General features: G+C 40.8%; 1 protein-coding gene across 4 annotated transcripts; it reads left to right on the forward strand.

Moving 5' to 3' along the window:
• The first annotated feature begins 10,085 nt into the window (after positions 1–10,085).
• Positions 10,086–23,098, forward strand: LOC147607305 (pentatricopeptide repeat-containing protein At2g39620-like). Of its 4 annotated transcripts, none has more exons than XR_015264677.1 (3): positions 10,086–13,024; positions 21,597–22,301; positions 22,370–23,098. XR_015264677.1 is itself a non-coding variant. In XM_086790334.1 (2 exons), the coding sequence occupies exon 1, from the start codon at positions 10,344–10,346 to the stop codon at positions 13,014–13,016; it is 2,673 nt and encodes an 890-aa protein (XP_086646460.1). In that variant the 5' UTR covers positions 10,102–10,343; the 3' UTR covers positions 13,017–13,024; positions 21,776–23,098. The 4 variants fall into 4 exon arrangements, 2 of the variants coding, with proteins under 2 accessions (XP_086646460.1, XP_086646459.1); XR_015264678.1 differs by having other exon boundaries at positions 10,102–13,024; positions 21,807–22,301; XM_086790334.1 differs by having other exon boundaries at positions 10,102–13,024; positions 21,776–23,098.
• Positions 23,099–25,234: the final 2,136 nt, after the last annotated feature.

Consider the following 25,234-nt stretch of genomic DNA (forward strand, 5'->3'; position numbering starts at 1 on the left):
AAGTAATCGAAGATATACTTCGGTCATGCTAGCAGGGAACCCAAGAAGTGGCTAAGCTATCTGCACCTAGTCGAATTTATCTACAATGCTTCTTATCACCAAAGTATCAGGATGAGCCCTTTCAAAGCTCTGTAGTATGGACAAGACTGCCTACCACCGTTAACTTGGTCCGACACATTGATTAGGGTCGAGATGTCCAAACAGATGCTTGACAACATGGAGCAGTAGATGCAGTCAATCCGAGAATATAAAAGCTGCCCAGGATAGACAAAGGCAGTATGTAGATAAGAAGAGGTCAGACAAAAAATTCAAAGAAGCAGATATGGTCTTCATTCGAGTATGCCCCAAAATAAGGGTTCTAATTCTCATGGATTGTAAAAAGAAAATTCAAGAAATCTATCAAGATCAAAATATTTAGATAAATGATTAATTTATTTCTCATTGGAATTCGTATCTAATTTAGAAATCAGTTAAGTGAATATTCAAAGAAAGAAATTCAGTAAAATAGTAACTGAATTATCAAACCTTTTCCAGAAAGATAGTTCAGGAAAAATCTTATCCGACTCGAACCTTGAATCAGACCAGGACCAAGACCAAACTCTTTTTTCAGTTTCGAGGAAAGAAGGTGTGACCAGTTTAGAAAAATACACTCAAAACTCTCGCCATATCTGAAACTAAGTTTGAGACCCTTCGAATTGATCTGTGGATCAAGGTTATAGAATTCGAGGAATTCTGGTATGAAATTCAGAATTCCGATCAAGAAGTTTTGGGGATACTGATTCAAGAAATACTCCTTGTATTCAAAAGAAAATCAAACAGAAAACTTGCATAGAAACCTTGTTTTCTTAAAGGACTGTCTTACACCAGAATGCTAGAGGGAGCATTTGGTATATGTTTTTCTAAGGGAATTTTGGTTGCAACAACAGCTAGCGGGGAGCGTTCAAAGGATAGCTCACGCGGAAGAGCCTGCCCAAGTCTTGACCAGCCTCGGTATGGTTGAAAAATGGTGTGCTTCTGGTACAATGGACAAGGGCCGACGAAGCGGTCCCTGAGTGAAGTGCCAAGACACCTAAGGAGGATCTTGGAGGGTTCTGACCAGGCGATGCATGGGCTCACGGTGCCCTGGACACCCATGTATATGTTGTAATCTGTTACTGGATCTCGTTGTTTTGCTGATCAGTTGGTCTCAACGGAGAGTCTAGAGTGATACTGTTTTTTGAGAAACAAGGGACTGGATGGAATTTTTGAGTTATGACATCTGTAACCAATAACTGTTTGTCAATGGATTATTTTATAAGCTAAAGTCTCAACTACACACTGAACACTCTTACCAATTTGGTTTAGCACCAAATTGACAAGGTTAGGGATTTATCAAGAATAACAAGAACCTTGTGACTTTCCATAAAATTTGGGCTCATTTTTGGGAAGTCAACACTTATATAAATGAATCGATCACTTTCTTCCGATAAATTTATCACCCCCATTTGACACAAGGTCAAGCGAGCATGAAGGGTCCACCCTTAAGCGCTCCATCTTAGTACATAACCCAAGAGATTTGTCTGATTGCTCTGGATTAACGGTCACTCTTCTTCTCGTAGAAACCTCAACTAATCACTCCAGATATTGTGGAAAGTGTGCGCACATATAGCTATATCATGCTAGCATCAAGATCAAGATCTGCAAAGTGTAATCACTTTGGATTATCACCAAATTTACTACAGTTTGCCTCTACTCTCTCTGGATCAACTCCAAACTTGGAGTTTACTTTTGAACCACCATGTTCAGTTTTAAACTCACCAAACATGTTAAAATACTCCGCTAAGCTCTTTGGCTTGGAATTCTTTCTAGCAAACACATTCATATTTTATAAAACTACGTTGGATCCAATGACAATAAATAACCATGCTCATTCGGAGTGAAGTACTTCTCACTTTAACCAACTTTTAATCCCATCACATATTGGTAATGATCTACTCATTTCCCAGTGCCTTGCAACTGGTAGGTTCTATAAGGGCATGAACTTTACAACACTAAATAGCCCAAGAAAACTAAGAATTTACTTTTTTAATTTATGAAAATCATTCCATACTTCCATAATTTGTGTGGTAGCAGCCAAACATGTGCTCAAAAATGAACACCAGTGTTGGATATAGGCGAGATTAGGCTACGTGACAATTAGGCTTTAGACAATTAAGGTGACGATGGTCATTTAAACAACACAATAAATAATAAGTCTTTGTCATAAATAAATCTATAAAGAAAAAAATTAAAACTAATTTCTTGTTAGAAACTTAAAATAATATACTTTTAAATAACTTAACATATCCTTATCTAAAACTAGCTCTCTCTCTCTCTCTCTCTCTCTCTCTCTCTCTCTCTCTCTCTCTCTCTCTCTCTTAGAAAGTAACATCTTTTACATGTTAATAAAACATATACATTAGAAACCTAAAATAAAATAGTTTAAAATAGTTTAAAATTAATAAAAAAATATATATATTAATAAGTTAAAATAAAATATTTTAAAATTAATAAATAAAATGATTCATAAAAAATTTAGCTTTCTTTTAGTCTCAAGGTGGTCTCATTGTATTGAAATCCCATATAACCACATGATAACAGATGTGTTTTTAAAATCCTCCTATTTTTAAATTTCAATATCTTAGTTTTGATCTCGAGGTGGTCACTCTTTTTTTATAACCACGTGAGAGAAAACATGTATTTAAAACACCCTTATTTTTTAATTTAAATATTTTGAGCACATTTGTTTACTGCCCCTTTGTTTGTATACGTGTTTAGATTTTGAATTTTATACCCTCTTACATAAATTTACATACATGAACTACAATAAATAACTATTGTTTAATTCCCTTCTACATGTATACAACATGTAAGTCCCTCAATTAAAAACACTCCCCTCTATTAACTGTCATGCTATACCGATGGGGTTTTAATGTAATTGAAGTTTCATCTAGAAAATTAAATGCTATACATAAAGTGTCCCTCCCCCCCTCAAGGGGGTTTTAATGTAATTGAAGTTTCATCTAGAAAATTAAATGGTAATCTCTATCTCTCTATATTTAAAGAAAAGTAAATATATCTAGGCTAGCCTTGATACTAAGTAGAGTTTAAGTGTAAAACTATGTGATATAAAATAGTTGGTTAGGACTAATGTGGGACATGATTTATATTCAGATTACAAATGTAAAATATTACCATTATCAAATAACAACTCGACAACAAATATTAAGCAATCTCAAAGAGAATGCTCATGAACAAGTTTGAAGCGAGTGCCTACCATGTAACTACTGTGTCACGTGCTATATGGCTCTGTTACAACTTACTATCCTTCACTTTCATCACTAAAGGTCCTTCACTAAATGAAGGAATGACACATTCCCTTTGAGATTATAGTTTTGAGGGGAGACTTGTGCCACCTCTCACCTTCTCGTCATACCTGCTGTGAATTAACCACCATAACCATAGCCAAAAGTTTGGTAAATAAACAAGAAGAGAATAAAAGCAAAATATGCATGACAAAGAGAATGGGTTCAATCTCCCCCCATGCATGAGTGAGCATGCTTCCTCATGCATGTATTTAGTAAAAAACAAGTTCTCAAAATAGCTTGATACATTCCACTTTGGGCTATTAATATAAAAAAAAGTAACTTGGTCTCCAAGCTTGGCTATTTACATTCAAATTGTAGCAATTTAATTAAATGAAACTATGGGCGGGCGACCATCAGCGCACACCAAAACCCGATGGTCACGCACCAGCTAAAATCCATCACACCCATGCTACTCCATGCATTGATCTGCTCACCCAAAACACAAGACACATTAAATCTCACTTATCCGCCCATCACGATGTGACCACTGCTCCACACTCTCGCGCTTAGCTAGTTACGACTGTGCAGCAAATGAGTGTACCATAAATACCGTAGGGTTAAAAAAGCAACTATCCTCAATTATGTGAAATAAACAAAAGCAAGGGTGGCCAACCTCATGCTGTAGTGCTGCCTCAATTGGCAAATCGGCACTAAATCAACATGTTGCCTTGGTCGACGAATCGGCACTAAAATAACGTGCTGCCTCCAATCGGCAAATCGGCACTAAATAAATGTGCTGCCTCAATCGGTGAATCAGCACTAAACAAATGTGCTGCCTCAGTCTTGGCAAATCGGCACTAAATGAATGTGCTACCTCAGTCGGCAAATCGGCACCAAAACATGTGGAAGAACTATGACACTGCCTCAGTCTCAGCGAATCGATGTCCATAAAATAATCAATGTGATTGTGAGTGGTATGCTAGAATCAAGTATCGATAGTGTGGGATAAGCGATGTTTCAGGAATCCACTGTGATTCCTCAATAGAATGATTCTTATACTTCACCAAGTAACGATGATACACAGTGTCAGTAGTACGGGTGGTTGTTTGGTCATGGTCAATAATACTTTTAGGTACTAGAACTTCAGAGTCATCCTCTAGGAGAGGAGGGTCATCAATAACAGGGTTAATAGGAGTGGGGCCTTTAAAGGGTCTCAATAAACTAATGTGGAATGAGTTATGTATCTTCCAGAGTGAGTGAGAATGCCCAAGTGGTTCATTTAATTGTTGGATAATTGTGAACGATCCATAAAATCTAGGAGCCAACTTGATCTTAGGATGCTTGGCAATATTCTTTAAGCGTCTTTTCTCTATGCGAAGCCAAACTAGATCATTTTCTTTGAATTTCATGGGTTGGCATTTCTTGTTGGCTTGAGCGATGTATTTCATTTGTGCTCGCTTAATAGATTCAGTGACTTGAGCTAGAATAACAGCATGCATGAGCTAAGTATCAGCACACTAGTTATGGTAGAGATAGGATTGGGAAGTTTCTTGCCATAGATAATTTCAAAGGAAGCTCAGTAAGCCAAATGGAGGGTATTGTTATAAGCAAATTGAAGTAGAGGCAAATGTAGATCCCAATTAGAGGGTCGGTCAATAGTATAGGATCTAAGAAGATCCATAATAGTGTTGTTTAGTAGCTTCAATCTAGCCATTGATTTCTGGATGGAAAGCGGATGTAAAGTCCATTTTAGAACCTAAGTTCTTGAATAAAGTAACCCAAAAAATGATTGCAAAAACGGCCATCTCGGTTAGAGAGAATGACTTTGGGAAAGCCATGGTGAGAACAACCTAAGGGGTAGACATGGTCTTCTTGCAAGGTATAACGTTTGCTTGCTCATGCTAAATCTATCAACTATGGTCCATATCATGTCATTATGAGAGGACGTAGTCGGCTAACCAGTAATAAAGTCCATTGAAATCTCTTCCCATGGACCTTTGGGAATAGGTAGGGGCATTAAAAGAGCAAAAGATTTACCATGATGGTGTTTAATTCTTTGACAAATAATAATACATTCAGACACAAATTTAGCAATGTCATGTTTCATGTGTCAAGCCACAAGAAATATTCTTTACATCATCAGCTAATGTTGTGGATTGAATTCCTCTATGTCCCACATATGCAAGAACATGCATCTCAGTTATGGCTAGTTCTCTAAATGGTGCAATGATGCAAAGTCTCTTTTGAAAGAACAAAAATCCATTTGCATAAGTGTAATCATTTAGTTGCAAAGAATTGTTAGCATGTATGGCATTCCATGCAAGTGAAAAATAAGGATCGTCAGCATATGAGTCAATCATTGCATCGAAAGATTGCACTTGAATAGCAGACACATTATTTAAATAAGCATGTTTAAGCATATCAAATGAATTAGAATTGCAAATAGGACTTCGGTTATCATCAAGAGGTATACGACTTAAAGCATTTGCAACTACATTAATGCGGCCTAGTTGATATTGGATCATAGGGTGAAAATTTTAGATAAAAGAAGCCCATTTGATGTGGCAATCCAATATTAAAGATTGGGTCAACAAGTGCTTGATAGCCTGTTGATTCATCTTTATTAGTACCTCAAATCCCATGAGATAATGCTTCCATGTGTTTGAGGGCATGGACAACAGCCAAAAGTTCCTTGTCACTCATAGGTACTATACTTGTCCTCATTGGGTTTGAGCTTGCAGCTCTCATAAGCTATGGGATGGTCATCTTGCATGAGAAATGCGCCTATGCCAGATCCACTAGCATCTGTAAGAGCTAAAAAGAAAGTACTTCAAAGTTTCGAGAAGGACTTCTGCTGACTATCACCCTATCAAAAAACTATCTTCTTACGAAGCAAGATAGTCAATTGGAGAGTAATGAGTGAGAAATTCTTTACAAATTTGTGGTAAAAAACCTACTAGACCTAGAAAAGATCTAACTTCATGGGCGTTTTTAGGAGTAGACCAACCTTGAATGGTTTGGACTTTCTTAGGGTCTCCTTGAATACCATCAGCCCGATACAATATAGTCTAGATATTCTATCTCAATTTGAAAGAAATAACTTTTGTCAAGGTTAGCTTATAATTTATTTTTCCTTAACAAATCAAAGACAATACTTAAGCGATCCTTGTGTTCTTCTTCAGAGTGACTGTATACAAACGAGAATATCATCAAAGAAAACAATCAAAGACAATACTTAAGCGATTCTTGTGTTCTTCTTTAGAGTGACTGTATACAAAAACGAGAATATCATCAAAGAAAACAATCACAAAGTTATGATAATCTATAAAAAATTTGTTTATCATGCGTGTAAATGTGGCAGGAGCATTAGTGAGATCGAAGGGCATGACAACGGAACTCATAATGTCTTGATTGTGTACGGAAAATAGTCTTGAAGATATCAACAGGATCCATACGGATTTGATAATACCTTGATTGTGTACGGAAAATAGTCTTGAAGATATCAACAGGATCCATACGGATTTGATAATACCTAGACTTTAAGTCAATTTTACTAAATACACTTGCACCTTTCAAATTATCTAATAGGTTATTAATTCTAGGGATTGGGTATCGGTTCTTAACACTTTATTTAGTGCTCTATAGTCTATGCACATCCTAAAGGTTTTATTCTTTTTCTGCTGCACAAGTAAGACAGGCACACCAAACGGGGAGCTACTAGAGCGAATGAGACCTTTGTCAAGCAATTCAGCTATACTAGAGCGAATGAGACCTTTGTCAAGCAATTCAGCTACTAGAGCGAATGAGACCTTTGTCAAGCAATTCAACTACTTAACGTTGCACTTCTTGTTGGTGCAAAGGGCCGTGTCTATATGGTGCTTTGTGAGGCGGTTGAATCTTTGGAGGAAGAAGTTCTATCTTATGGTCTAAGTCACCACGAGAAGGGCGTAAATGGGGAGGATAGTCATCCGCAAAACAATCGTTAAATGAAGAAAGAAATTTTTGTTGCTGTGGTAGTCTTGTTCTTCATCATCATCAATCATCTTTATTTCAAGTGTAATATGCTTTGATTTTCAAGAGGTTTAGGCATACCTGGATTATCATAAATACCTTGATGTTGAAAATTACCCTCTTGGTCGAAAGAGAAGTTGTCGTCCCCATGGTTGACTCGTGAAAAATAACAACCCTTGATGAAATCTGTACGAAGTGAACCTCGAGAAAACTTTTTTAAGTCTTATGTTGCTTATAGCCCTTGAGATCCTTAATTTAATCTCCAAAAAGCAATGGTAGAAGAATCGTGAAAATATTTGTTTACCTTGGTTGATTACAAAAGTCCTTAATTATAGCAATCAATTGAGAAAAAATATAATATATAAGTTTATAAGCTTTGCTATATAGGCTTATATTATAAGTTTTATAATATAAGGCTTTATTACATGGCTTTAATAATGAAAGCTTAAACCTTTTTGGCAAAAGGAAATGAGGGAAGATGGTGGCTAGCACAAGGAAAGACAAAGATAATAATAATCATAATCATAAATTTCCAAACGTATTAACGACGAAGAGGGAGAGAGAGAGAGAGAAAAAAAGAAAGTTTTTAACATTAAAGATTTTATTATTAAAGATTTTTGCTATAAGGTTTTGAGCGAAACAATATGAGGCAAATTGGAGTAAAGAGATGGGCGAGGCCGATTGGAGCTGAAGGGAGAAAAGGGGTAGCAATATATATTTATATATGTAAAAGCCTTGAAAAAAAAATTTTAAGCTTGGCAAAGCTTATGCAAGTAGAGCGGGTTAGTTGCAACTTGCCAGCGCTGAACGCCCATTTGGCGCAAGTGGACAAATTGAAAATAAAATAAAATTTGAGATGGCCGGCGTTGCGCGCAACTAAGAGAAAAGGAAAAAAAACGGTGTTACCCCTTTAAAAAAAAGAAATTCCGCTTGTCGTTTATGATAAAACTGCCATTGCTGCCCAAGGTGGAGAAGAGAATATATATATATATATATATATAATGTAAAATTTTAAACTCTACCCCTATTGAATTGGGCGCACTCTTCTTATTTTTATATAATTTCTTTAAAGAAATACTCCCTCACCGTCCAATATAGAAAACTTAGATGATGGAGCTTCTGCAAAACTGAAATTAGAGGTATCGTCTCCATCTCTTGCTGAATTAATATATTGAGACGGATTATGAAGAGTATTAGTGAGATTAAAGGTAGTTCTGTGGTTTTCACAAACCCACTAATGGTTTTCCAAGTTGCTTTACCCTTTGGACAATAGACTCATGGAGATTTGTTGTCTAATGGTTAAAAACAAGCCTTCTTTCAACCATACATAACCATAAATGTGTTCTTCTTCAAATTAAATTGAAAAATTACCAAAATCACTTTTGCCTTTATCTCTTTCACCTCTTTGTCCATAAGTCTCATAAGTCTACCACCTCTTTGTCCATAAGTCTCATAAGTCTGACTGGCTCCAAGAAGCTTAAATTAATCCAAAGCTCGGATACCCATGCTGTGAATTAACCATCCAAGCTTGGATATTTACATTCAAATTGTAGCAATTTAATTAAATGAAACTATGGGTGGGCGACCAATCGGCGCACACCAAAACCCGACGACCACACACCGGCCAAAATCCATCGCACCCACGTTACTCCGTGCACTGATCTACTCACCAAAAACACAAGACACATTAAATCTCGCTTATCCATCCATCATGATGCGACCACTGCTCCATACTCTCGCACGTAGCCAGCCACGACCGTGCAGCAAATGAGCATACCATAAATACCACATAAAATATTAAATAATTCCACAATTCACATTTCCATAACAATACCACCTTGCTTATCGTCCCCCCCCGCATGCACACACGCACACACTCACACACACACACACACACACACACACACATGCACTTAATAAGCATATTAGCAATCAAAACAATAAACTTCACCAATGACTCATGTTAGTTGATACGTTCATGTGGAAGGAGTCTATGAGGGAATTGTTATGTATTTAACAATTAGAGCATCTACCTTGTTTCCACAATATAATTACTCTCCAAATTTTGAGAGTGGCACTTTTGATACCATCTTTGTTATTAGTTTGTTGATGAGCAATCATGATCAATTTCCTTGTGGCGTCTTATCTAATTTCATTATGTACTGAGAATGAATTATTAACGGGATAATCTCTAAAAGCTGATCCTCTACTCCAAAAATAATATAGCTTAGCTATGACCAAGGTTACCAAGATACATCTTCAACAAGCCTACATAAGTCACAAAAGTGGATACTAACTAAGAAACCATAGTTATAAGTGCCTAAGCATTCTAGTGTAGCCGGATAGATTATACTATTGTAGGGTGTGCACATGCACAAACTGGCCTTGCCCTTTGCCTCACAAATCCCTTCAAGGTTTTCATGAAGTGCTCAAGAAAGAACATCCACTGGCTATGAATAAGGCCACATGGAGAAAAGCTAGCTACCAAATTGAAGCAAAGAAGGGCCTGAGTGAATGGAAGTGAATGGAATGCCCAAGCCATGGTCTGTTCGATTCGATCGGTGCCTTGTTCTGTTCGATTCACACATCTTCGAGCATCTCCAACACAATACCTACTGGGAACACATGCATGTGCACCCACACTCTAATGAGGGTTGTGTGGGTTCAAATCTCTCTCCCAACACTCAAATAGGTTTACTAGTTTTAAATAAAAAAGCATTCTACTTTGCATTTATGTGGAACTCAATCTCGTCCTAGAAATTAGAATCATTTATTTCCTCGATGCGTTCTACGTGCCAACTTCAGTATGCCCGAGTAGGAGATGCAGCATCGCGAGCGCGGAACGAGCGCTTGTGGAAGGACTACTTGAGGGATCCCTGCACTGGTTGGACAATGGAAAAAGCAAAGTAAGTGCTTGATTTCCCTTTCTTTCTCGAGTGATGATGCTTTCGGATCGAGTGAGAGGGTGCGTTTTACAGACAAACCCTAAAGCCCCAGACTTCAAGCATGCACTTTCCCAGGCGTCTTTGTGGATGGAGAGCTGCTAGTTGGGTTAAAGACAGTCTAAGGATCGAGCAAACAGAAGAGCCTTGTGCAATTGAGAGAATGCACAAAGCACATGAAGAAGTGAAGAACAGTAGTGGTTGTGGTTGGAGAATGCTCAGCTTAGAGGAGGCCCTGCTCTTCTTGGAAGAAGGGTTGCTGCCTCAGCCTTCCTTTGAGGAGTTGGCACGCATCTTGCACATGTGCAGGAAGGAGAGAGACCAAGTGCGTGCGCTGCGTTTGCATGCCTATATGCGCAAACATGGGCTGGAAGCTCATAGATCACTGGGGAACTACCTCGTCTCAATGTTGGTGGAAGTTGGAAGCATGCGTGATGCCCAGCAGGTTTTTGACCTGTTGGTGTACCGGAATGAGTGGTCTTGGAATTCCCTTGCCACAGGTTATATCAAATGTGGGAAGCCACACCATGCCCTCAACCTGTACGAGAAAATGCAAAAGGACGGTTCTATACATCCCAATGGCCATGCTTTTGTGGCCTTCTTGAAGTCTTGTGCAATGCTGAAAGATCTGGAAAGAGGCCAAGAGATACATGCTGAGATTGAAAGAAAGGAGTTGTTGAAAAGCAATCTTTTTGTTGGCACTGCCTTGGTCGACATGTATGCCAAATGTGGCTCACTTGCAAAAGCACGGGAAGCGTTTGACATGCTTCCTGTTCGAGACGCAGTCTCTTGGAATTCACTAATCACGGCATATGCTGAAAATGGGCATCGTGAAGAAGCACTCAAGTGTTTTGAACAGATGCAACTTGAGGGTGTCTCCCCAAATGCTGTCACGTTTGTCTGCAGCTTGAAAGCTTGTGGTAGCATAGGAGCCACAGATAAGGGCCAAAAAATACATGCCATGATTGAAAGAAAGGGGTGGTTGGAAAGAGATCTCGTTGTTGGCAACACCTTGGTCAACATGTATGCTAAATGTGGCTTGCTTGCAAAAGCACAAGAAGTGTTTGACAAACTTCTAGTTCGCGACGTAGTATCGTGGAATTCACTAATCACAGCATATGCTGAACACGGGCTTGGTGAGGAAGCACTAAAGTGTTTTGATCAGATGAAACTCGAGGGTGTCTCTCCAGATGCTGCCACGTTTGTTTGCAGCTTGAAAGCTTGTGGCAGCATAGGAGCCAAAGACAAGGGGGGAGAAATACATGTTGAGCTTGAAAGACAGGGGTTGTTGGAAAGAGACTTTGTCATTGGCACCACCTTGGTCGATATGTATGCTAAATGTGGCTCACTGTCCACAGCACAGCAAGTCTTTGACAGGCTTCGAGTTCGAAACATTGTTTCATGGAATTCACTAATCGCAGGATATGTTGAACATGGGCATTGTGAGAAAGCACTCAAGTGTTTTGAACGGATGCAACTTGAGGGTGTCTCTCCAGATGCTGTCACATTTGTTTGCAGCTTGAAAGCTTGCAGCAACATAGGAGCCATAGACAAGGGCCTAGAAATGCATGCTGAGATTGAAAGAAAGGGTTTGTTGGAAAGAGACCTTGTTGTTGGCAACACCTTGGTTGATATGTACGCTAAATGTGGTTGGCTTACCATAGCAGCACAAGTGTTTGACAGACTTCCAGTTCAAGATGTGGTATCGTGGAATTCACTAATTTCCGGCTATGCTGAACATGGGCATGGTGAGGAAGCACTCAAGTGTTTTGAACAAATGCAATTTGAGGGTGTCTCTCCGGACGTTGTCACGTTTGTTTGCAGCATGAAAGCTTGTAGCAGCATAGGAGCCACATACAAGGGCCAAGAAATACATGCTGAGATTGAAAGAACGGGGTTGTTGGAAAGAGACCTTGTTGTTGGCAACGCTTTGGTCGATATGTATGCCAAATGTGGCTTGCTTGCCAAAGCACAACAAGTGTTTGACAAGCTTCCATTCCGAGACGTGTTCTCGTGGACCGCACTGATTGCAAGATATGTGGAACATGGGTATAGTGAGGAAGCACTCAAGTGTTTTGAAGAGATGCAACTTGAGGGTGTCTCCCCAAATGCTGTCACGTTTGTTTGCAGCTTGAAAGCTTGTGGCAGCATAGGAGCCAAAGACAAGGGTCAAGAAATACATGCAAAGATTGAAAGAAAGGGGTTGTTGGAAAGAGACCTTGTTGTTGGCACCACCTTGGTTGATATGTATGCTAAATGTGGCTTGCTTGCCATAGCAGCACAAGTGTTTGACAAGCTTCCAGTTCGAAATGTTGTCGCGTGGAATTCACTAATTGCAGGATATGCCCAGCTTGGAGAAAGTGAAAATGTTTTCCGTATCTTTGACAGGATGCTAGGAGAAGGTATAAAGCCAGATTCAGTCACCTTTGTTATTGTTCTTTATGCATGCAGTCGAATAGGACTTTTCAGTAAGAGTCAGACGTACTTTGGGGCCATGAGCACAGACTATGGCATTGCTCCAACTCTTGAGCACTACATTGGCATGGTTGGTCTCCTTTGCCATGAAGGTCAACTAGACAAGGCAGTAGCAATGATCAAGGAGATGCCACTTTGTCCGTATCTCATTGTGTGGCAAACTGTGTTGGGTGCTTGTAGAAATTGGGGAAATGTGGAGCTTGGAAAACAGGCCTTTGAACATGCAGTGGGTGTAATAACTGCATCAAAATTTCTGTTCTAATCACACAGGTATGCATCCCCTAAACCCCAATTTTAGCCAATTTATTATTCCTTGTTGCTTCTCTTGAATAAATTACACTTTACAGAGTAGTACAGAGGGGTTTCTTCTTCATTCACCTCCCAGCCTTGACTTCAGTCCTTGCATGTATGTACACCTTCAGCCCTCACAGATTCCCTAATCCGACACTCATATCCATCAACTATTCTTTCCTTCTCATGCCTTAGTCTCCATCGATGAGACCTCTTTGTGGCATTCACGCTTTCGTCATGTACCTGTTTCTGCTTTGCAAAAAATTGTTTCCCCGCAGTTGGTTCTTGGTTTACCTAGCTCTGTCATGTACCACATATATGGTCGTCTTTCATGATGGGCAAACATCACAAAGATGCTTTTCCAAGGGAGGCTACACATCGGGCTACACGAATGCTCGAGCTTATACATGCAGACTTGGCTGGACCTATGGAGGTTGAGTCCCTTGGAGGGGCTAAGTACTTCATCCTTTTGGTGGATGATTTTACTCGGAAAGTATGGGTATGTTTTTTTGGCTCGGAAGTCTGATGCTTTTGCTAGTTTCAGGACTTGGATAGCCATAGCCATGGTTGAGAATCAGTCTCACTCTACAGTTTCATTCTTGCGGACTGACAATGGTGGTGAGTTTGTATCCTTTGATGAGTTTCTTTCATCGAAAGGTATTCAACAACAGACAACAGTTCCTTATACTCCTCAATAGAATGGAGTAGTTGAGAGGAAAAATCAGACCGTGAAGGAGATGGTGAGATCTTCGTTGCATCATTCTAGTCTTCCCCCCATGTTTTGGAGAGAAGCTGTGGCTACTTCTGTTTTATCTCATAAACTACTCACTCTTGATAGGCATACACTCCCCAAGGGGTGGTAAATGAGATTTTCCTTTGATCTTCTTCACAAATTCGGATTTGAAAGTATTCAAAGTATCCATCACATACTGAATATAACTCATGGCCTGCAACCTGATCCAAAATCTCATCTTGAAAGGATAGAGGAAAATAATCCCTCTTTGTGCATGCATTTAAAGGACGGAAGTCCACACATACACGCCATTTTCCACCTTTTTTTGGAGTAACCACAACTGGAAAAATCCATTCTGAATTCTCTATAGGAAAATTGAACCCAGCTTCAAGCAAGTTAGTTACCTCTCTTTTAACATAGAAAGTAGGGATTAAAACCACCAAAACTGCATTTCTCTTTGCATTTGAGACTCCAACTTAGCAAAGTCCTTGCCTTTCATCTCATTCATGATACAAACTAGAGAGTAAGGGTTAACATTGCGCAGTGGACGATGCATATCTACCCATGGGATGAAATGACTATACGAGAGAGAGAGAGAGAGAGAGAGAGAGAGAGAGCAGCCCACGCCATACAGCACAAGTTCAACCAATGCGGGCGGAGTGGACACGAGGTGAGACGGCTGTATAGGTGTCCTTGTGTGTGTGTGTGTGTGTGTTGTGTACTATCACCATGTGTGAGAGAGAGAGGGGCATGGGATGAAATGACTATACGAGAGAGAGAGAGAGAGAGAGAGAGAGAGAGCACTGTGTATGATCAGTCCGCCCACGCCATACGACACAAGTTCAACCAATGCAGCCGGAGTGGACACGAGGTGAGACGGCTGTATAGGTGTGTCCTTGTGTGTGTGTGTGTGTGTGTTGTGTACTATCACCATGTGTGAGAGAGAGAGGGACATGGGATGAAATGACTATACAAGAGAGAGAGAGAGAGAGAGAGAGAGAGCACTGTGTACATACTACGGTCACCAGTGTGTCTGACTGGCAGGCTTGATTTTGAGGGGTAGGTATGTAAAATTCACATGACCGGTTATACCATAATAATATTGTCGTCTTTCATGTGACACTTGCAAAATAAAAGTACCCTTCAAAAAATGTTAGTATACCAAATTCTTTTTTTTAAACCAATATATATATTTATAAATACCAAAAAACAATTACATCTCAAATCCTAGCTTGACAACCATCAAACTTCATTCAACAAGTTACATATCAGAGTCTACCTCTCATCTTCAAATGCAAAAGAGGAATTTTCTCATGAAATCTGAAATCCCAACTGATTACATGCTTCAATTGGGACCTCAGATGTGCATCCCCTCCCATGACACTAGTGAGGAGGTCTATGAAATGTTTCTTTAGGCAAAGTCTTTTTCTAATTTTTAATTTGGAGATCTTTGACTAAAGATACTTGCATGAGACAAGTTTGTAGCCAAGTTGGCACCTATCCACATGCTTTCTACATGCTAGCTTGTAGCAAATAGCATTTTAATATTACAAAGGTAAGCCATGCATACATTTAGACCCACTTTTATTTTCCCCATCACTCACCTATACAACCATACCAAAGTATTTATAGAACATACTTGGTATTTGCAATGGGCACATCCACACATTACACAAACTTTAGGAAATGCAAAATATTGATGAAAGATGTTGTCGGGGTAGCCGCCAAGCCGCCACCATGATGTCATTTTATTACGTGCCCGCCGCAATCTTCTTGGACAAGCTTCCACCTTATTACCATTGCAAAGCCACAAAATTTTATACAAAGTTGAAAATGAAAGATATTATTTTTTCATGTCACAGTATCTTTCTCTGATCTCATAATATATAGGGCATCTGCATATCTAATGCTCCTCTGACTCTACCTCTCTGTGGCATAATCTGCATACTCTGTCCTCTCTAGGGTCCGTGCTGCTCTCCATGCCTCAATCTCCAGAGTATGAGAGGAAACTCTAATTTGGCCAATAGGCGCCCTCATAGCATGACACGTGTACATCCATGTAGCCTGGTCATCTGACAAATCCATCCTCTGTGAATCTAAGGAAATAATCTCTGTAGTACTGCATCTTTGTGGGAAGGGGACCTGACCAAGTCTCCCTGGTGTGCATCTGGATCAAATCCCGTCTCAGAATTCTATTCCTCTCCTCTCGGGAGAGAAACAAAAAAATATTTTATTTACGTATATGAAGGACCCAAAGGGTCTATGAGACCACGCAGTAGTAAAAGTGTGCCATGAATAGACTAAAAGTCAGACCATGCACAGAGAAAAAAACACCTTGAGAAAGGGGTCTGTGCACTACATGGAGCCATGAAGTACAAATGACTGATGTATCCAAGAACAAGAGGGACGAGCATGAATAGAATTCAGGTATTTTAGTAGAGTAGTTGTACCTGCTGAAATTTTCTGTCCTCCTTTCTGTCTCTCTCCTCCAGTTTGTTGCTTGTAAAGTAAGCTGTGTAGAGAGGAAAGAGTACTAGATAATTTTGATCTGAAAAGGAAGACCACCCTGTTTAGCGTATGACTTTTGCTCATGTGAATCTAGTGAGAACACAGATATGTCAATTGAAGACTTTGCAAACACTCCTATCTCCTGCAACCTCATGTTGCCAACACATTTTTAATCAAAACAAACCTACACTTACTTATTCTTTTCTGAAATCCAAAAAATAGCCTTACACCTTCCTCAATCAAATCCAAGGCAAAGAAGGGAAAAATTCATGGAGTACAAATTCAGCACCATAACAGCTTTTCTACAAACATTAATCTAACCTTAACCCTGACCTTAAACTTAACCTTAGCAATTTTTTGCACATCCTAACCTTCCCCTTCTTGGATCAAATCCATGGTAGAAAGATCATAAATGCAAAAGCAAAAAGATGGAAGAAAGGCCCTTACCCCAAGGGAAAAGAGAGAAATGGTACAGCACCACTTGCAAGAGTAAGCGAAGAACCTGCCATTGCTGCTGCTGTGATGACTGCTAAGGGGAACACATGAGGAGAGTGCAATAGAGTCAAATCTTCTTTCTCCCCCTTCCCTTTAGTAAGAATCTCCTGTAAAACCATAAAAACCAAGTTTAATTCCCTTCAAAACAACGACAAATCTTGCAGCTTTCTTCTTTTTTTGTTCAAGAAAGATCCTGATTAATCAAAAGAAAATGTCTGCGTGATACAGACTACAACCCTCCAAGTACAAAGAACCCTCATGAGAGGTCTGTGATAACCAAAAAACAGGAGGGGGAGTTCACTCTTCGGCTGGCCACTCTGTAAGGGAGACTACAATGATGGAGGGGGTGGAAAATCCACACGGGGGGCTTGTAAAGCCAAGTAATTCCATCGCCCCTTGGTGAAGAAGGGGCCTGAACTCCATAAGGTTACACGGCATTGCTTCACGGGCAAATGTGTCATGTCAAAGTGTCAAAAGGCAAGCATTTGTATGGTTCAAAGCCTAGTCTTTGGGAAGCCATGGGCCAGCCCATGGGCACCCTTGGTGATGGAGGGGCGTCGCCCTCTCATGCGACTCCACTAAGACCCGAGGGAGTGGACATGGCATGATCCCTATGACAGTGAGGAGGCTCCTAGCACCCCTTTCTTTGCCTACACCGTGCGACTAGGCCGCAAGATTCAGGTGCCGAGATCGAGGGCACTCTAGCAGCAGCAAGGCACTAGTAGTCTTAGGGCCTCCGTCCTTAGTTTCTCTGACATTTCTAGAAGACGTTGTGAGATAGTTTTCGGCCGCACCGCGAAATATCACTCTCTTTCTGTGGCAGCGCTGGCACGGCACTTGGTTGGCCCATCGGAGGTAGACTGACAGTTTGTTCGAGATGTGGCCCTCTCCAAGAGTTCTGGAGTTATTGCCTTTAGGATTTCCCTAAGGCTCAACAAGTTTAACAACAGATTCCCCCCTTCCGCACAGTTATTTGGGGCACAGTTGCTTGGGCCACTAAGGCCGAGGCTGCCATGGCATATGAGGAGGGTAGGGAGCTTGCCCTGTAGGTCTCTCATCTCCATATTTCTGTAGTACTAGTTCCAACTCCCTCCACTGATCATTGGACCCCTGATTCCAACCAAAGATGGGAGATTTGCAGCAGTATCGCAGCATGGCACATTTGGAGAGCTCGTTGTAGTAGTGAGGCCATCAAGGACACCCTCACCCTGCCAGCGGAATCCATCCGGAGCATTTGGCTTGATATCATTCATACCCTTCGTGGACAGTGGACGAAGTTTCAGGGTGGCTCCGACCACATGCATAAGCGCCGCGAGGCCTTCCTAAGGATTTGGTGTCACAATCCTTTTCTCAGTGATAGTGGTGGTGAGCCCACTTCCTTCTCCTCCCAGCGCTTCCAGCTGAGGAAGAAGAGCATTCTTCTCCCTTTTTCAATTTTCTTGATTCTCGCTTCCCTATGGAGCTGAGTTTGTACTTAGCCATTATGGTTGTATTGTTCGGTAACTAATAGAAGGATCTCTTTTCCGAAAAGAAAAAAGTGGGAGAAGAAGGAGCTAATACATTATACAATAGGGCAATCTACAAACGAACCTATCTAGCAAGCATCCATCAAGCTAGCATACATGCAAGCAAGAATAGAGAAGAGAAAAGCTTACAAGTATTCTATTACAAGGGAATGAATGTGTCTTACTTAGTGTCAAAAATGGCTTACATACAAGTGATAAGTGTAACATGCAGCGGAAGTATTCGTAATTTGAGGATCCTGTCACACACATGCTTACACTGTCTTCTGTATCCTGAGTTTCACGAGTTTAGCAATCCACTTTAAGACTTCAAACTTTAAGAGATTTGAGAGAGAGAGAGAGATAGAAAATGTACACCGTATGGGGTCCCGAATTACCCACTGAAGGCCTCGCTATCCTGTTACCGGAATAGTATTTGCTTTATTACTTTGAAGAGTCTGAGTGTGGACTGACGATAAGCCAAACGCAAGATCTCTGAGGACCAAGAGTCGGGCTGAAATGTACATGGTTGTAGAAGCACCAATGATGACCAATCTCGAGCCTATGCACTCTTCCCAATGGATGTAGGAAGGCTGCAAATATGAGGTTGTGAGAAGGGGCTAATTGGGACTGTTCTAGGCTATGTATGAATGCTGAGTTTTACCTTCACCAAGTGGCTATAGCAAAATGATGCAAACAAGGATGCTGAAAACTGTATGTATGCTGAAAACGCAAAACGCAAGATGATCTGTAGGCTGAATGCTGTAGATGCTGCATTTTGTTGAATGAAGGCTCAATGCTTAAGCATTGATGCTCCTATATGCTGATGGATGAAACGCTGATGGCTGATGTGCTGAATCCTCCAATCGCTTATGCTCCTTGTGCTGAAGGCTCCAAGCGTTGATGTCCTCTAGGCTGAATATGATATGAATGAATGATATGCTCAACTATTTATATGGACCCTAGATGCTGATCGGTTGGCTGACTGCATCTTGTTCTGGATAAATGGATAAATAATGTAAAAATGCCCAAAACACAAGTTTGGGGCGCCTGGAAGCTACAAATAGCTCCACGAGTTGCTAAAAAGGGCTTGGGAGTTATTTTGAGCTAGTTGAATTGCAAAAGAAGGCAAGGGAGGTTATTTTCAGCTGGCCAACTTGCATATGTGCATATAGCTGGCTTGGGCATGTGATTTTCAAGCTCTCCTTCTCTCTTACGCTGACATACAAGGTGGTGGTCTGCTGTTTTTCTATTCTGGACAGTCCCATGGCAGCCCCTACAGTACTCTCTCTCCGTCATGTGCATAAGCAGAGCTTCCCTGACTCATATCATACAGGGACAAGCTCTTCTGTGAAGTGTTTACGGGCTGAAAACAGAATTTCAGAAATGGACAGCTTGTTTCTTCGCGACAGATTAGTGTTTTATGTTTGCTCTTGGGTGCCAGAGGTATTTTTAGGGTGACCCAAGCGTAGACAGTACCTTTGGGAGCGACTTTGGAGAGTTTCATCATGAAAAGCTGCTTGTTTTTTGAGAAATCTTGAAGACTTGGGCCTTGAGTTACAAGTGCAGAATTTTGTGAGTTTGTGGGACAGTGTTCTCACAAATTCAATCTCTCTCTCTTTGATTGGAATCATATGTACTTCGAAAATTCCGGCGCTGAGCACCTGCATCCTTTGTTTGAAAGATTACTCTTGAGGAATAGAAGATTCCGTTCATACAGAGACCAAGTTATCTTGATGCCTTCACGTCCCATGCTATGAGGATAGCCATCGGCCAGCTTAGGGTATCATCCCATAGACTGAGGATAGAGACTAGCAAAGCTGAGCAGATACCCAGAGAGGATAGGACATGTAGACTCTGTCAGACAGGGGTTGAGTCGGAGGAGCACTATGTTTGCTAGTGCCCAGTCTACTATGAGATCAGAGGGAGATTTCATTGTCTATTCAGAGAGGGCTTTGGACCCTTATCCTGGATCATGGAATACCTAGATCAGAGGTGCCTTGGACTCTTCCTACTGGAGCTTAGACAACATAGAGAGTCACTACTCAAAGGTCCTCGTCCCCAACAACCCTCCTCTCAACTTACCGTCACCAGTTTTTTCCAGCCTACAGGGGTGGATAGGGAGGCACCAGAGCCCATCACAGTGGATACAAGAGCCTATACCATAGTGGCCCCTCACAACAAGCCCATGGGAGTCACATCAGATCAGGCATGCACACTCCACAGAGCTAGATGCCCTCATCCCGTTGGACCCCGGGCCATCCCCAGCTCATCAGCCCCAGATTCAAGAGATCTTAGCCCGCCATTGAGCAGCCTCATCCTCACAGCAGACTATCGACATCTCTAGCCTTCTTGTATCACCCATGATGGACAGCCTAGATGGACCCTTGCCCGGCATATAGGGTCGATTGACTGTTTTTATTCAGCTCTCCCATATCCCATCACTTATCGTACCCTATACTTGGCATAGTAGGATCTAGATTTTTCAGCTATGCAAGAAAGTGAGAATGGAGTGCTCTTTCATTGATGTTTGGAGGGCAGGCAAGGACACGACACAAGTGGCAGCTTCTCATGAAACTTAGGGACAGCCAAACGCGTTTAGAGTTTGGGGACAATCTTACTCCACTTCACTTGGAGCAGTGAAGAATTGGCATGATTAATGTTAAAGAAGCCCGAGAGCATAGTATACAGACGGTTGATCATTGCAGACTGTCAGTCTGCATAGGGGTGCAAAGTGCACATAGCCACCAATTGTATCAAACTTCTATTACAAGTTTCCTTGATCCTCCTTACATGACAGATGGGGGCACACATTCATGACAGCATTAGAGGGATTATGAGGAGACGGATTGATGCGTCAGACCACGTCCAATGGCTGTATCCATAGCATTTGAGATAGTCCCCTAGTGCACCCTAGGGGTCGCCATCGATAGATGACAAGGAGCATTAGAGAGCCAAAAGTTCTTATGGATCTTAGGTGACATCATTACGACGGCTCCTGATCAGGGACATCCTGCAGCAGCACAAGAGTACTCTACCACATGATGTGGCCATGGATAGAATTTTTTCTGCATATGATGTTGACACATGACTGACTCCCCTTTCGGGATGTCTGTGAGGCCTTTTTTACATGCAGAGCTGCCATAATGTGCGGCATATATTGTTCTGCTTGAGAGTTTTGTTTAACCTTTTCTTTTCACAGCCCAATTTACAGTCTCTCATGCGTTACATGTACTACTTTTGGTCTCATAGACCATCTAAGTCTTATGTAGATGTTGATATATCTTTCTTTCTTTCCTTCTTCTTCTTGTAGGGTATTATGCTGACAATGGCTGCCTATGATTTTATGCACCTTCCCGTTGATTTGAAGTATGCGGAACATCTCTTAACTATGTGTCACCCTTGAAACCACCGGTTGTTTGATAATAGTTAATCACCAGTGGTAGTGTTATCAAAGGTTTCAGCTTCCTGATGTGATTTGTGGCATTACAGAATATGTGCAATTTGGGTTATGCATTTGTAGGTGAAATCAAAAGGAATCCCATATATTTCCCAGTACAAGAGCAAGATTGCATTGTACAAAATGCCATGCATGGCAAGTGTGGCAGTTTGGATAGTTTGACACAATGCATCAGAGGAACTAGGCCTTTTGTGGTGCCATGATTGCAGCATATATCCAGAATGGGCAAGGCACCTTTTCGGGAAAATGGACCTCCAGGGGGTGATGTAGGACAAGATTACCTTCACTTGTCTTCTTGCTCCATGTGCCAATCTGTACTGCTTTTGTTGCTAGTAATTTGGAAGCACATCTTGCCGTGTGAAATGCTCATGTATAGTTGATGTGGGAGCATAGACTGTGTTGAAATTGTCTTAAGGAGATGCACTATCAGAATGCTGTCTCCCAGTGCGGTGAAATCAGAGCAGCTTTTGAACTCTTCGCTCAGATGCAGGTCGAGGGTATTAAGCCAGATGCGGTTGCCTTTATCAGCGTCTTACAGCTTGCTGCCATTCTGGACAGGTACATGAAGGCAGGCACTTTTCTTCTTCTATCATCAGAGATTATTATTGATTTTCTTGGTTGTGCAGGACATCTAGAAAAAGCAGAAGGCCTGGTTCCTGCAAAATTTATGGTCATATAAAACAAGAGGTACAGTCAGCTTTTTGTCGTTTCAAGCTGGATTCTAGGAATGAGGCTCCATTCTTGTCACAGTTTGGAAGTCAAATGGTGAGCTACAGAAACAGAAGCAGGTAAAGAAGCTAGTACAGGGGTGGTGGTTTTGTATAATTGGCTTCAGATTGAGAAGAAAGATGACTGGTTCAAGTATGAACTTTCAAGATACGTGCATCAAGCAGACATGATCAGGATCATAAAAATACTTGGCTTATCTCAGCAGAAGTTGAGTTGTGCAATGGATTCTCCCCAAAGAGATGCGGCGTAGCATTTCCGTTCACCATTTCATGGTAGGAAGGTTGCTTGGCTTTCGATCCTGCATAACTCCAATGATAAGTCAGTCAAATAGGTGGTAGATGATGCACCTCTGGACAACTGATGGATGTATCATATGCTACTGATCAAGCATGGCGAGGATGGTCTCACATAATGGATTTATCTAGGTAGCTAATTTGTTTTTTTTTTTTGTTTTTCCTTTCGCTCCTTCATGGATTCATTGTAACATTGGTTTCATAGACCCTTTTTTCTTGGACATACTTGATGGATGATAACAATGTCTCCCTACTGTTATCCTTATTGTACCACATGACCCCATGGTGTATTTGCTATCTCGTTTTATACCCACATGAGCCCATGCTGTATCTGTCTTCTTCTTGTATTTACAATGCACATGTTATCAGCGCATGCTGCCCATGCTGTATCTGTGTTCTTCTTGTATTTACAATGCACATACATGTTATCAGGGTATGGATAATTAGTTTTCTTTTCACAATGCACATACATGTTATCAGGGCATGGATAATTAGTTTTCTTTTCAGTTTCCCATGATTTGGTATTCTCATGAATTCATTGTACTACTTTTTGGTCTTAGGGTTTTCGGAAGATGTTAGTATTACTCTCTCTCTCTCTCTCTCTCTCTCTCTCTCTCTCTCTCAGTGGGATTCAGCGCACTCTCATGGGTGATATAGTATGAGGATCAGAGATGCCTAGGCATGGAGCTCAGATGACATAGGAATGTAGTACTGAGGCAGCATGATGAGACACAGGCCTAGCCTTGACAGGACACCTCTTAGAGAGCCATCACAGATCAAGCATCCACATCGAAGTCCACCACCCATACTAGTGTTTCTGCTTCGGCATCAGACTCCATTACCCATATCCATGCTTCTGCTCCATACCCTAGAGTTGATGACAGTCTCAAATCTACATTCTTTTTATCAATGTTACAAGAAGTAATATGTCAGATGGGATACCATGATGGAGGATAATCATGAAATGAAATATTCCTCATCTAAACCTATGGAGGTAAGGTCTAAAGAGAAATGAAATATTCGTCATCTAAGCCAATGGAGGTAAGGTCTAAAGAGAAATTGATCTTTGAAATTTCATCACAAAATTCTATGCCACTTTGCTTGAAAAAGAAACTCCAAAAAGGGGATGAGCTCAATTGAACACAATCCCTAAAGCCTCTTTCACTTGTGGATCAAATGTATTGTGTACATTGTGTGCACATTGCTAGCACTACCACCCGAACTCACATTGGCTAGAAGCCATTAAGAGTGAAGATGAGGATTTCTATGGATCCATTGAGAAAGAGTCCAGGAAAACGAGTGAAGATGACGATTTCTATGGATCCATTGCAAGATCTAAAAACTATGTAACAAAAGGGGTTGCTACACCTCGTTACATATCCAAATTAGGAGCATCACTCTTACCTTGTAAAGATGATAATATAGCTTCCATGTTTGCACATCTATGCTCTGATTCCAAAATGTACCTAGTCCTCAAGATTATATAGAAGGGTATTCTAATGCTCAAGCTGAATTACAAAGCAATTTACAAGCCTCCAAAGAAGTCCCAGCAAGGATGGTCTCTTAGTGGAAGACCTACGGTACCATGTACACATTGAGAACACTTGACATTATGTTAGGAGTCAAGATGAAGAACTTAACACAATGAACCAATTCCCTAACAATGAACTTTAAACTCTAAATTGGTCAATACTTACTCTTGAAATACGTCTCAAGGTAAGGCTAGATATTCTCGTGGGGTGGGTAAGCATGTTAAACGAAAAAGAGCTATAGTTTGCCTTGATACTAGTCACAATATTATGTCATGTGAAACATGAACCTATAGATATGAGTCTGAACACGTGAGTCTAGAGATGTGAATATGTAAACATGAACCTCTAGATGTGAGTCTAGACACATGAGTTTAGAGGTGTGAACCTAGAGATAAGAGCCCACCAAAAAAAAGGTTCAAAATAAGCTTTAAAAAACCTCAAAACTTACAAAAATAAATAACCTATTTTTGTGTTACAAAAAAAAGTTTCTTTGTAGCTTGAGAATCAGACCTAGTTCAGAAAGCACTAAAGACTCGTTTCACTAAAGTGAAGCCCTTGATACAAACCCAATCTGGAATAATTGTTGGAAAGACAATACAATAGACTATAGTGCTTTATCCCAAGCTAACCAAGACCAACCAAACAACTCAACAACCACCACAGTTACGACAATCGGGGACATGTCCTCCTGTGATGTATCATTAGGGACAATTGTTCCTCAAAACACACAATAGTAAGTACACACAGTGCAAGTAGGAGTCTTACGTTCCACAGCAGCTCATTATATGGAACCAAGTTCCTATTCTTCTACGTTCGGACAAGGAACAAGGAATGTTGGAAAGGGTAAAGAGTCAATGTCCGAGATTACCTTAAACGAAAGGAACCCATAAGAGTATTCACATAACGTGTCTTTGGTCAGTGACCTTACTAAGGCAAG

The sequence above is a fragment of the Cibotium barometz genome, chromosome 55 (genome assembly GCF_041138505.1).
Source record: "Cibotium barometz isolate CiBa-2024 chromosome 55, ASM4113850v1, whole genome shotgun sequence".
In the NCBI taxonomy this organism is placed as follows: Eukaryota; Viridiplantae; Streptophyta; class Polypodiopsida; order Cyatheales; family Cibotiaceae; genus Cibotium; species Cibotium barometz.

Excerpts from the sequence above, each read along its gene's own strand:
- LOC147607305 (XM_086790334.1), top strand. The coding sequence starts at position 10,344 with ATGCACTTTCCCAGGCGTCTTTGTGGATGGAGAGCTGCTAGTTGGGTT.